This window comes from Pygoscelis adeliae, unplaced genomic scaffold (assembly GCF_000699105.1).
Source record: "Pygoscelis adeliae isolate BGI_AS28 unplaced genomic scaffold, ASM69910v1 Scaffold32, whole genome shotgun sequence".
Taxonomy (NCBI): domain Eukaryota; kingdom Metazoa; phylum Chordata; class Aves; order Sphenisciformes; family Spheniscidae; genus Pygoscelis; species Pygoscelis adeliae.
In genome coordinates this window covers 1,721,398-1,735,093 of record NW_008824368.1, presented here as the reverse complement: position 1 = coordinate 1,735,093, position 13,696 = coordinate 1,721,398, and the positions used below count along the sequence as shown (strand labels likewise).

The following is a 13,696-nucleotide window of genomic DNA, read 5'->3' as shown; positions in this document are numbered from 1 at the left end:
TTCTGAATCTTGTTTCTCTGCTGTAGCAAGAGACTGATTTGTGCCAGAGCTTAGCACTAGTGACTGAAATAAACGAAGACTTAGGCAAATGAGTTGCACTTGAACCTTGGTTTTTATCTATGGAAATATTACTAGCGTAAGTAAAACTTTAACTACAGGATATTCTATAACAGAAGGAAATGTCTCAAGACAGACGAAATCAGCTAAAGCTGCTTGCAAGGCATAGAAGTCTTGGGCGGTTCTGTTGGCAGAATGATTTCCACCATTTTGTTTTCTGTGCTGGAAAAAGCATTTCCACTTCAGACTTCCAGGTTAAAAAAAAAAAAATCACCCTGAGCTTGACTGGTGATTGACTGGAACTGCACGCAGTTCCAGTCACTGCCCATGACAGAGCAGAACTGGCACGACACAGATGCCGTGGCCAGCACATGAACCATGAGACGCAGCAGAGTTAAACCCTCCACAACAGAGAACAAGAGGTGCCTGCCTAGACCATGTCCTGACTGGGACGTGTTCAATTCTGTGTTCCTTGTAGTACTACAAGTGGATGCTGGGACTTGCTCATCAGTGATCAGGAGGGTTCTCTGAAGAAAACCCAGTGCAATAGTACACTTAAAGTTTGGTTTCTTGTTAGATACAAAAAGCATGTCCCTTCTGCAAACAGACGATTCTAGCTAGCCATAAGGACCAAGGTCTGTTTAACACTGAAATCTGAATGCTCAGCTAAGGTTTAAAGTTACAGCTCATGTAAGCTCTGCATATTGACGATATGGAAACACTCAGCTTCCACTGAATGTGAAAAATTTCATGATGTTCTGCTCTGACAGTTCGCCTCCAAGAACACGCTAAAATAATTTTCAGAATACCAGTCTCAGGCCTATAGCCATGTTCTACAATTAGTTTCCAGCCTAAAGCCCATAAATAAAGAACAAATACAACTCAATTTATTAGTTTAATGAGTCTACCATATTAGACTAATGCAAACCAACATTAGAACAGTCACATAGTAATTAGTGTATCAGACCTCATCTAAGGGAGATTACTTGATCATAAATAATCCCTGTAACTAAAGGGATTAAACTTAGTTTTGTTGAAATACCCCCTAAAAATGGATACAACAGTTTAAACTTAGTGTACACCTTACTAGCTGGTGTCAGTTTTCAAAACTAAATGTTGCTGTAATAGACATTGCCCTATTGGAATGCCTACAATATTTTTGTTTCTTAAACTAAAAGTTAGATTGTGCAATTCTAAAGAATTTATAGGAATTGCAGCAGGAAAACAGTAGATATTAGCAATATACTACAATCAAACTGTTAAAACTAGTCCTTAATTCAATATTTAATGAATCGCATTTAACACAAAGACACTGATGTTTTATAAGTACTAAAACAGACCAGATTTATCACTATTTTGAAGAGGCAGAAACTTATAAACTCAAAAGTTTAGTGACTCAGGCAGTCAAATTTAATCTTAAGCCATCCACGCAAGTTTTAGATAGCTCCTCTCTCAAAGCTGCTAAAAACAAACACCCTCCAACTCTCTTTAAAAAGGATCCAGTCCTTAACCCCTGTGTAGCATTAATGCTACTTTTTACTCTTCTACTTCAGCACTTGTTTCTTTGAGCGCATTGTTCTGTTTGGGGATAAATGCAGTGGCTTTTGATTCCAGTTCTCCCAGCTGTTCAAATGAAGAGACACATAGATCTTGATCTTTAACAGTATCCGACAGCTTCCACATTTTCTCCCGAATGCGTTGAGAATATCGCAAAGGGGTTACAATCTTCAGGTCTTTAGCACTGAAGTCATTTCCCTCATGGTGCATCTTCACACTTAGGAAAAGGAAAAAAAAAAGTCACTAAACATAGGCACACCACCATACAGATTACCTCTGTAGCATCTAGCAGAAACAGGAAGTCGTGATTCCTATTCAACTCTCTCCCATTCCCATAGCCAAAGGAAATGGGAAACAGCCCTTTCCCATTTATACAGTTAAAACCAGATGTGTAACTCTTTTCTTGGACGAAATATTTTGATCTGGAGAACCTCCTGGAAAGAGTTTCCAAAGGAAGATTCCCCCCCATTCCATCAGGGGGAAACTGTTCTTCCTGCTATGAGGGACAGCATACAGCTGCCAGGAGTCCAGCTTCATCAGCTGCCAAAGCTGAGCACAACTTTCCTAGGTCTGCTATCTTAGAAGAAACCTTGTGGCAAAAAAAGAATTTAAGTATTATCTGTTTTGCCCTGAGATTACTACCCAGATTTTTGCCTCAAGATACAATTAAGATAATCTTTACAGGACAGTTACATCTTGTTCACTTCTTCTGTGTTGTATGACATACCACTACATCTACATTTGAAAAGGGGAGGACTGGAGACACCTACTTTCTCTCTACCTAGCTCAGTGTGGAACCGCTACTGACATGTGGGCTGGGGGCAGGGGGGATCCTAAACATGGAATTTATGTCTCTGCCACGGAGGTTTGATTACTCTGTAGTGAGGCATTCAAAAGGCAAAACAGTTTAAGTAGAGGAATTTATTTAAAAAGACTTCCTTCTGAAGGAAGAGGAAGCAATCCTAAAAACTAAGTTCTTGAGAGCTTTTAACTAGGTGTTCACAAATGCAGTGCCTACCTGTTTCAACAGGACACAAACATTACCGTTGCCCCAGACACTGCAAACTTGCCATAGTTACCTGAAGTAATCTTACCTTTCCAAGTACGGTGTGGTAGATGGATTGTATCTCGTTAAATAAGATGTGTCATTCTTCTCAGGAGAATTAACTGCTTGGGCTATATCTTTTACCCCATCCTCATTCTGCTCTTCTGTTTCACATTTTCCATTCTTTTTTGTACGTTCTTTAGTCTTGTGCTTTTTATTCTTTTTTGGCAAGTTTTCTTCTCTTGGTTTCAAGTCTAAATCCATTTCTGCTTTTTTGATCACTTCGCTGCTAGTCTCTGACTTCTTGTCATCATTCTCTGCTTTTTGGTCATCAGAGCTGAGATCCTTGAAGGTCTCCTGAACTTGTTCTACAGATGAATTTGGTTCCTTGCTGACTTCCACTACCTCTCTTAAATGAGCTTCTATCACAGTTCCCCCTAAAATTGAAATATTGAAGAAAGCACAGCTGTGATTAGTTACAACTAAAGAGAAGTTAATGTTTTAGAGATCTCTCTGAAATCTTAAAGCTTTACACATGAGAATGAAAGTGAAGTATGTGTTGAGTCTGAGCCACAGCAATTTAAGTTACTAATAATTTTAGTCACCTTCAAGAACCTGCAACCTGAAAACTCAGGACGAGTACGTCCTGAAAAGTCATTCTCTTCCTTCCCAAGCACAGCAGCTCTGAATAAGTATTTCAGTGAGTTTCTGGGACCAAATACTTGTCAGGTTACACTACATAGAACAAGAATGTATATAGCTACTTTGCTTCTAAAATTGGAATATTTACCACCTTTAATTGTCACTATGCCATAACACAACCATGCATCTGCTAGTGAAGGAGTTTGTGTCAGAGGCAACTGATTTTTAGTTCACAAGGGTGTTTTTATTTACTCTTTGATTATCAGGCTAAAATAGCTGGACAACATTGCTTTGATAGAGTTTAAGTAGCAAGTTTGAATATGAAAGCATCTCCGCTACTCATTTTAACATGCCCACCATTGAAAAGGATTAGTTTAGTCAAGGTTGTTTTTCAAAGATAATTGAGTACAAAACAATCACAGAGAAGCTTCCATGAAATAGAATTTAATATAGGCACAAATAGTTTAAACAGTTAGCTTGTGTTGCCTGTCAAGCCAGACATTTGACTAGAATACTCAGACTTACCATCCTTAGACTTTAAAAGGCTTTCAGTATTTTTCATGGTATCTATTAGTGTGTGCCGTAGTTCATCTTTAGGCTGGAAAAAAGTTGTATTGTTTTAGAAAAACAATTCCAAAATTAATCATTTCAGCTTATTTGGTATAACAGTTGCAGGGAAAGTGGTACAGACCACATGATGTTCATGTTACAAACGCTTTATTTAAAGCTGTTGAGACGTAAGTCAGAACACAAGTGAATCCTGTATTTTCTGTATCTGATGCACTAAGGCTGTATTTGATGCCCTGAAATCTTGCTGATATTAAAGCACTGGAATTAAGTCCATCAATAAATGTAAAATTAAGTTGTGCTTTGGGTTTCTAGTGATACTAGAAGTCTCAGTCCTTAATTTCTTCTAGGCGGAACATCATATGGTATTTTGATGATCCTAAACCTTTCTTCTTGAAAGCAGCATCTACAGTGGTTACAGAGCAAACCAAATTCAATTTTTTTTATGTTCAAGTAGGTCACATGGCTTTCCTTCTACCATAAAAGGATTTATTAAAATCAGAAGTAGTTGTATTTTACATACCATACTTTCATGCCTTTGTATTTGTTAATCTCAAACTTCAAGACAAGCTGCTCACCATTGCTCCTGCCAAAATGGCCTCCTCGTAGACAGCAATAAGCTTTTCAAGAGGGCCCATCTGTTCAAGACGCATGCAGCAGATCCAATATTTTGCAAGCTTTTTAGCCCCAGGAATGCTCCGTGTCAGATCTTCCAACATGACACGTACTTCATCGCCTTGGCATCCCTACAAGAGCAGAGATTAAAATACAGCAAACATTTTGAGGTGCTGTATTTAGCTTGTTTCGAACTAGAAAGCAAGTATTTTTTCTTTCTTTGGAGAATAACTGTGAAAGTTGAAGATGGCAAGTATTTCCAAGACTGAACTATGAACTTGAGCAGAACTGTCATTCACCTATTCTTCCAAATGAGAATTATTTATACACTATTGTAAGTAGAGGGGATAGTAGAGTGCATAGACATCTTCAGAACTACTTAAAGCAGGCTTTTTCAGAAGTCCAGGCAAGTTTCTGCAAATGCAAACTTGTTTTAGATTAATTACTTCATAGCTACTTTCATAACATTATAGCTTTTCTACTTTATTATGTTACCATTATTGCCTAATCTTATTGCATAGTTCAGTAAGTTAGTGAACAGAAGTTAAGTGAGTACAAATTTCTTCAGGTGTCAGCAAAAAGCTATGATATTGCTTAACTTGGGGAGCAATTAGTCCCCTGCATCTGATTCACAGGTCCAGCACACCCACAGGACTTGCGTGTTGTAGGGACCTATACAATTAGAACTTGGTAGGCAAGGGACTGAATACCTGTTCAGTTAACTGCAGACATTCTGCAAGAGTCTTGTTGACCTTTTCGCTATGTAATACATGCTCTAAAGAATCACCAGAAGAGAATTCTTGTTCTTCACTTGTAGACTGGGGTCCCAGAAGCACAGATATAGGAGGTCTCCTCATCACTTTTCCTCTAGATGCCCTCCATTCATCCAGGCGAGCTCTGCATTTAAAATATTATTAGCTGAAGTGACAGATGTTTTATTTTTTACATTGACTGACACTAACTAGGATAAGTCATACAAAGATGTACTTTCCAGATAGTCCTCGGGTCCTCTCCCTTTAATCCTAAAAGGAATACAGCTGCCATTTAGACCTGCATGGAAATTTCAGAACCATGCATATCACTGTCTGCTTTAGGTATCTATCAGGTCAGAACACTTTAATCTCTCCCTTTCCAGCAGCAACAAGAGACTTAGGTTACAGACCCTTTTTTTCAAGAGAAAGTAAAAAAATGCTTCCAATTTATTCATCTGTGCCACCTCTCTTCCCTAATCCCACTTTAAACCAGAAAACTAGAAACTATCTCTAAAGACAAAGCATGGAGAGCAGCCCAGAACAACCCTATCACACAGCTTTTAAAATCTGAAACTGATGTATAAGTGTAATTCAGTCTTCATATATATTTCATTTCAACCCCATCCCCCTAGACCACCAATTTTTAGTAAGTGTGACTTTCTACAAGGAGCTCTACCAAGAATACTAAATAACTTTTAGATTATGAATCTTCACCCCATCATCTAAGCTGCATTCACCAAGCTGAAAAATATCATTGACAAGTGCTCTCCTTCAGTCCATAAACATGCCCACTTCTATATACATCCTGCATCAGTCATTTTTTTTTTTAAAGCAGTGGCATGCATATGCAATTCACTTACAGGATTACCTGTCATGCTTAAGGCCGTCACAGTACTTAGCCTAAAAAACAGAGAGCTCAAACAATATAAATTTTCTATTTATAACAGCAGGGGACAAGCTGTAAGCCTGAAGAACTGCTGCAATTAATACTGAGAAATCAGGATTCAGATTAAGTCTACAGTTTTAGTCTGCTGCCCTTGGTAATCAAGTTCAAACACTCAGTTCTCTTATTTTTCAGTGCATCTACAGCAAGAAATAGATCAAAATAGATACTCTTGGAAAGAAGGTCTAAATACCTCCCAAGATCAAGCTACAACAGTAATTTGGTTACCTTCTCTCTTCTGCTGACTCTTTTGGCAGAACAGATTTTCTGTTGCCTTTAGTTTTAGAATCCTGTCCCAACTTTGTGCCAGGAACAACAGAAATTGGTTTTGCTGGAGCTTCTGGTCTTGCATCTTCACAAAAATCTGCACATTTCTTCACTCCTAGTGCGCTGCGGTCAGAATTGTTAGAAGCAGCCCTTGGGGGCTGTGGTCCCCTTCCACCAATCATTTTTTGGACTGTTACTTTCTTTGGCACTACAGCAGATGTTAGCTGCCGTTTCTTCAGACGGGACTGTGAGTTAATTGCAGCTTTGTCAGATGGTTTGCTCTGGAATGGGAGGGCACCATTTGGTTTTACAGAATTAGGGCAGTTTGTGACTTTAATAGTCTTCAGAACTACACTACAGCTGCTCGTGGACAAAGAACTTGCTGCTGGTTTAGTTGCAAGAGGAAGCTTCTTGACTGGCAAAGAACTCTTTTCCCCCTCACTTTTTGGTGCTTTTCGGAAGGAGTTTATCTTGGATTGGATAACTTTGCCACGATACGTACCAAGCACTGGTTTCTTTGGTAGGATGACACTTGAACTTTGTTTTTCTGCAATCAATTTCTTCTCTTTTATGCTTTTTATTTGCAAGAAGGACTTGCTAAGCGACACATGCTGAGATTTTATTTCAGTGACTTCATCCTTGGAAGCATGATCTTCAGGATTATAGTTTGTGCCTGATATGGAATTTGTCAGTGTGATTGTGGAAGACTTTAAAATAACATTTTCTTCTGAAGTTCCACTTGATTGGTCCCATGACTGTTTATTAGTATTCTCTTTATTTTCCTGAAATCAAAAGCATATCCATGGAGATGTTAGAAGTACATTCATGCTGCATGTTACTGTTTCCAAAGAGGCTTTTGCTCATTTACAGGACTAAAGTGGTTAACAGTAAATGCCACTTTAAAAGTAACTAAAGTAGTAGTTCATATATACTGAGTAGAATATTTGTCAACTATTATTGCAGAATTCACATTAAAAAAATCAAATAACGATTATTTAAATTCTGCCTTGGAAGTAAGAGGGCCTAACCTGAGGGCTACACTCTTCTTATAGAAACAACTCTTAAAGCAACTGCTGGCTTTTAACTGCCAAAATCACCTTCTAAGAGCCATAGAGTAGAAACTTGCTTTATGCTGTATAGAGTCAAAAGCAGTATCTCAGTTTGCCTACCCCATTACTTAATGGCAGCACCATTCCTCCGCTTAGTGTGGATAGCCTACTAACACAAGGTAGTGAGTAAAGCCTTTAATTAGGGCATTAGGATATATTACCAGAAGAGGGAGAATTTTTCTTACTAATGAGCTGTAGGAGGCTGTAGTTAAGAATAGACACGTGAGTTTTATATGGCCTTACTACTCCCTGAAACTCTCAACCATATGTTCTCAGCATAACCCTAGCCCAGAGGCCATGAGAAGTGGGACCTAGCCTTTTCGTCCAAAGAAGATGCTCTACAGCAAGTAATTAGGCATTGTCCAAGCAGCAGCTTATGGAAGAGTGAAAGATCCAAAGGCAGGAAAAAAAAATATGTGAACGACACATGGAAGTCTGCAGAAGCTGATACTCTTCTCCTTCAAAGACGACGCCCTTGAATTGTAAGAAAAATACACTGCATCTCATTTCCTGATCTGTCATTCAGGCTTAAAAGTTAGATTTGACCAAGCCAATAACTAGAGCTTGAGTACAAGGACTGCTGTTTAAGGAAGCTACATAGTTTAACTCAATTTCAAAATCACAAGAGACATTAACACAGACCAAAATAACTCCCTTCAGGAAGTTTCTAAAAAAACCTTTGTTCTCACTTTTGGAATTTTTCCCCTCAACACTCAGTTTTGAAGTTTTAAGGTTTTTGCTTTCCTCCTCAAATAATGCCAGGTCTCTCAAATCTTTTGGAACTCAAACTCAAAACCATCTAATATGAACACAGGTTTTGTGTCTATTTTTTTTTTCCCCTCACCTTTCCCTGAGAACAGGTCTGGAGAAGAATCTGTATTTTGCTACTTCTAAGCAGCACAACCATGTGCATCTTAATTCTGGAAAAGTGACACAAAATGATATAGGGAAAACATTCCCTCGAACTCTCATTAGGTATTAGCATCTACTTAGATTTGCCAGCATCACCACATGTTCAACAGCATTGTTAGTCATTTGGCTTTCTTCCAAGTAAGAGTACAATAGAAGAATTCTGTACTCTGACAGAAGACCTTGCTCAGATTTTAAATAAATTCCCTGAAGACTGAAAATATATCCCAAAAGTTCTGAGAGTCTTAAGAAAAGTTGTTAAATCTTAATCATTATTTCAGCAATAACGGTATCCTCTTTAACCCCCTCTCCAGTCAGATACAAACTGAATATCAATATGATCCATTACATACAGTAATGCGACAGCTCTCTAAAAAGCATATATTAAGCAGTCACTGAATAAAGTTTTAAGAAACTGCACCACTGCACCTGCAAGCTTCTCATGCTCTGGAGTCATATAATTTAAATACAGTTTAAGGGAGTGGAATGTTGTAGCCACAGGAACAGAGTGCCATCGGTATTTGAATTATCAGTCAAAAACTTACCATTCCTGGCTTTGAAGATGTTGAGAGCTGTATTTTCTCTTGCAGTTTATTGCTAGTTGCTCTCCTAGTTCTGCTACTGTTTAAAAAAAAGAAGACATCTTAAATCATCCTGCAACGTAACAAAGGAATGTATTTTTAGAGTAAGTTCACGTGGTCCAGGTGGCAGTCTGCAGGCTGAATTCACACTGAAGCATTTCTGTTCAACTTGGACTCTTCCTTCAGAAAAAACAAATGGCTAAAGAACCACCGATCAGGGCCCAGGCTGCAAAACATCCCTTCTTGCACCATAAAGAACTGGCTAACAGAGGGGAAGAAAAGAGAACAGGCCCTATTTACTGCAGGTGTCATTCTCATGTTTAAGGATGAACACCAACCTGTCTGGCCCGATGCATCTGCTACAGAAGGTCAAGTTTCTAAATGCTGCAGCTGAGGGGGAAGCGGGAGCAGCACAAGGAGTTGAAGCTCAGCTACTGCAATCATCAGAGGCCAGGCCATTTGAGGCGAGTCCGAACAAGGATACATAGTTCCTACCACACTGACAGGTTCCAAAACCTGCAGTCAGGCACCAGAGCTGGCATCAGACTACCCAGTAAGTAACAAAACCACCAAGACCAGCATTGTCTCCTGGCAACTATCAAAATGTATTGACAGCTCAGAAGAAAGACATCTCAGTTTAAAGTTACAAATCCAAATTCTTCCTCAAATGCTTCATGATGCGTTCACATATGAAACATGTGGCACTATTGCACGTGACTGAAAATTAACATTCCAGTTAGCAACTGATATCTTTGCATCAGATGATCTTCTGGAAGCTAGCTGAGTTGAAAATGAAGGTACGTTAGTGAAAATAAAGATACATTAGCGACTTTGAAATACTGGCAAAAGCAGCCTGCATCACGCTATCACCTCCGTGTCATCTATGATAGAGAATACATGTTAAGGGGACTGATCAGAAGTCAGTGTGGAACAGTGGTAGCTTCACAAAAGGGAAATATCTGCAAAATAAAAGCATTAGTCATACCCACATACATGATGGCTCTAAACAATGAGTTAACTGAAGACTATGAAAAGCCCTGGAATTTCATAGCCAGAGAAGAAACTGAAAGCAAGGAAAAGTAAAGTAGATCAAATGCAAAATTAAGAGTATTGCTACAATGAAAGTAGTTGGCACTGACTTTCTAACACAAGATAGCTCTCTACAACATGAAAGCACTTGCCTTTTCCTGCTACACAGAGGAAATCTTTGACAGATTATATTTACCCTTGTCATTAATGTGTATTTTATATTCAAAGGTCACTGTTCAGTTAGATTTGTACTACTAAGTAGTTCTGTGCTGTTGAACATGGCACCATGCCACCTCAAGTGTACAAAATGGTAAGCAAGACTTCCCATTTAGATAGGGACAAATTTACCATTTGCAAAAACATCAAAATGTGACAAAGCTACACCACGAACTAATGTTAGAGCTAGCACTCTCTGTACTCCTTCACACCACTACCTTCTCTAGAGAAACTTCTGTTGCTTATTGGAAGGTCTTACACTAAATGTCCAGACTTCAGACAACAGCTGGAAGAAGATTTAAATGCAAGTCAATAAAAAAGCACTACTAATTGGCGATAGGTGCCCATATTCTGTTTACAGAACATTATGCCTACTTGTTGGCCATCACACAGGCTGGGTTTTATTACAGTATATTTGCTTTTAGCAGAAAATAGTGAATTAGTAACTATAAAAATACAACAAAGCTAGATCAAGTGGATTGTGAACACATGCAGCATAGCCTGAGTAGAGAGAGGGGAAAAAAATGTTATTTGCAGAAGGGAGGTTATAGAGGCAAACAACAAAGTGGCATCTGAAATAAAAGCTCTGCCATGAAGGTATCCTGTCCTGTCTCAGCCTCTAGAGGAGCAGATAATATACTTCATGAATTGCATCTATTATGCATTTGCTTAGCAAAAACTTCTAGCATTTGCTGACAATAAAAGGACTTTAGGAAATCCGTGTGGTCACCAGTCTTGTTGCATGGTCTCACATTTTGGTTGAGGTTCTCTGCAAGAACTGCTATTTACATCTTTCCCACCAACCATGGACCTTTCTAAAGGAACCTAAACCATAGCGGAAATACTACCTGATCGATGCCTGGTTTTCTTGAATGGGCACGCCAGAAAAGGTCTTTTTTCTTGACAGATATTCTTCAACTTTTTGTCGTCTTTGTTCTAGTGGGTTTTAGAAAAAGATTTATTACATTTTCAGCTAAAATAGTAATGCCAGACAAACTTTGTCACTTAGAAAAAAGGAAGTGCAATTAGAAAAGCATCAAGACATTATAAAACATAGACACTGTGGATTAAGAAAGTCTTTGGTTTAATATTCACATTTTATGATGTCTTACACATTCTCTCATTTCTTGAGAAAGGCTATATTCAAAGGGTGGTTGAATGTAATTTCACAGCTATGCAAGATGGCTGTTTTGCTGCATTAAGCTAAAAGAAACAAGATTTTGTGACCTGAAGAAATCAGGCTCTTCCTTTTAGCTTCTCGATGCCTGTCCACATACTTACTGTTGGTTCAGCAAGCACACTTTTCACTTTGACAGTAGCGAGGTAAGTATAGCACACATGAAAAACACCATGTACGTGAACCTAACTGACCATCTGTAAAATCATTTGCTTCTCTTCCATTGTCACCTGGGCATCTGCACAAGTGTTGGACCAATGGGAGTGTTAATAACAGCACAAAATGATCCTGAAAAGGTCTTAAGCAAGCTGTCACTGTCTTAATACAGAAAGTCATTCCAGAACAGGATATTGTTTCCCATGTTTTCACTGGTTGACTGCACACCAGAGACTTACGTCCTTAATAGGACTACATTGTTGATCATTTTCAGAGACCTTTCCTTATCCCCATAGGGAGCTAGTGACCTTGGCTTGCTGAAAGCAGCTGGGATAAGATGGTCCTGCCACCCAAAGCAAGCTCAAGCATCCACACAGCCAGTCTAGACAGTTAAGACTCCAAGTCTTACAACTGTTTCACATGCAGCGGGATGTGAGTGTCCTGGTTTCAGCTGGGATAGAGTTAATTTTCTTCTTAGGACCTGGTACAGTGCTGTGTTTTGGATTTAGGATGAGAATAATGTTGATAACACATTGATGTTTTAGTTGTTCTGAGCAGTGTTTATAGTAAGTCAATGACTTTTCAGCTTCCCATGCTCTGCCAGCAAGGAGGTGCACAAGAAGCTGGGAGGGAGCACAGCCACAACAGCTGACCCAAACTGGCCAAAGGGATAGTCCATACCATATGATGTCACGCTGAACAAAAAACTGGGAGGAGTTGGCCAGGGGGGCGTAATGGCTGCTCAGGAACTGGCTGGGCATCAGTCAGTGGGTGGTAAGCAATTGCATTGTGCATCACTTGTTTTGTATATTCTTTTATTATTATTATTTTCCCTTTCTTTTCTGTCCTATTAAATTGTCTTTATCTCAAGCCATGAATTTTACCTTTTTTCTGATTCTCTCCCCCATCCCCCTGGGGGAGAGTGAGCAAATGGCTATATGGTGTTTAGCTGCCTGCCAGGTTAACATCATGCCTCCCTCCTAGGCAGGCGTGAGTCCCCATTTGAATTTGTTTACCCATGTTCTTTATCTTTCATATTTTGTCTTGCCCATTGCTCTTGATTCACACTTCAGAAATCTCTGCAAGGTCCATCAACATGTTCTCTCAACGCTGAGTTATTTCTGTATTACTGAAGTTCAGACAGTAGAAATTGCTAAAACATTATTGCCTTTGAGAACCTGAATGTTAATCCTGAAAAGTAAGCACTTGATTGCACGCTCTCCGTAGTAAAAAGTTGTCATCCCACAGAATGGGGTAATTACCCTCAGAACCTCATAGGAGAGCTGAGAAAGGAAAGTTCTTTCTCACGCACTGACACACCAAAGCCTGAAACACACAGCCAGCAGAGTGGACTAAGACTTAGGCTTGCGGCAACACTCCGTTTCACTTAGGATATAGTGCTTTTTTAACACAGCTGTCCAAGCCCACGCTGAATGAAACCCAAGAGTCAGTGTACATCACCTGCTTCTGAAGAGGTGTACACCAGCTAGTACACCAGAGGTGTACCTGCCAAGAGATGCTGCACAGCAACGAGCTCAGCGTGCACTCTAGAGCCTTCCAGGCACCTTCTGCTTCAGAAACTTGCGTCTCGCCGACTCCAAACGGCAAAGCCCCATCAAAGCAATTCAGTTCGTTTAACTTGCAGAAGCCAAACCGGTTAGAAAGTCATAAACAGAAGAGTAGGGGTCTAGATCGGAGCATCTGCTTGTTTCAATAGGGTGCTCTTAAGTTAAGGCGTGCCTTTTATCGTGAAGAAAGGCTTTCACTCCAGAAGCCCTGCCTGGGGGGGAGAGCACTGGCCCCAGCCCTGCGAGGGGAAGGTGAAGTCTCATCGACCCGCTCCCACCGGTCAGAAGCTCTAAGGCCACGATAGCGGGCAGTGCTGCCCAGACCTGCCCGGTCTCCGACCCCACCTGAGGCGCTTGCCCTCGTCGCCCGTTTCCCGTGAAGAGCCACCAGCTCCCCTCTCCCACCGGCTCCTCCCTACGCGGCGGCCGGGAGCGGAGGGCGGTTCGGCCCCTCAGCGCTTTGTCCGCCGGTGCCCGCCCCGCAGCCTTACCCCGGTACGCCGGCT

General features: G+C 40.1%; 1 protein-coding gene across 1 annotated transcript; it reads right to left on the bottom strand.

Moving 5' to 3' along the window:
- Positions 1 to 1,593: 1,593 nt before the first annotated feature.
- On the bottom strand, positions 1,594 to 12,642 carry CKAP2 (cytoskeleton associated protein 2). The gene is made up of 9 exons (XM_009319967.1): positions 12,639 to 12,642; positions 11,138 to 11,225; positions 9,009 to 9,084; positions 6,407 to 7,227; positions 5,194 to 5,380; positions 4,447 to 4,614; positions 3,827 to 3,899; positions 2,709 to 3,096; positions 1,594 to 1,831 (listed from the first exon to the last, which is right to left on the bottom strand). Exons 1-9 carry the CDS (start codon positions 12,640 to 12,642, stop codon positions 1,594 to 1,596), a joined length of 2,043 nt encoding a protein of 680 aa, XP_009318242.1.
- Positions 12,643 to 13,696: the final 1,054 nt, after the last annotated feature.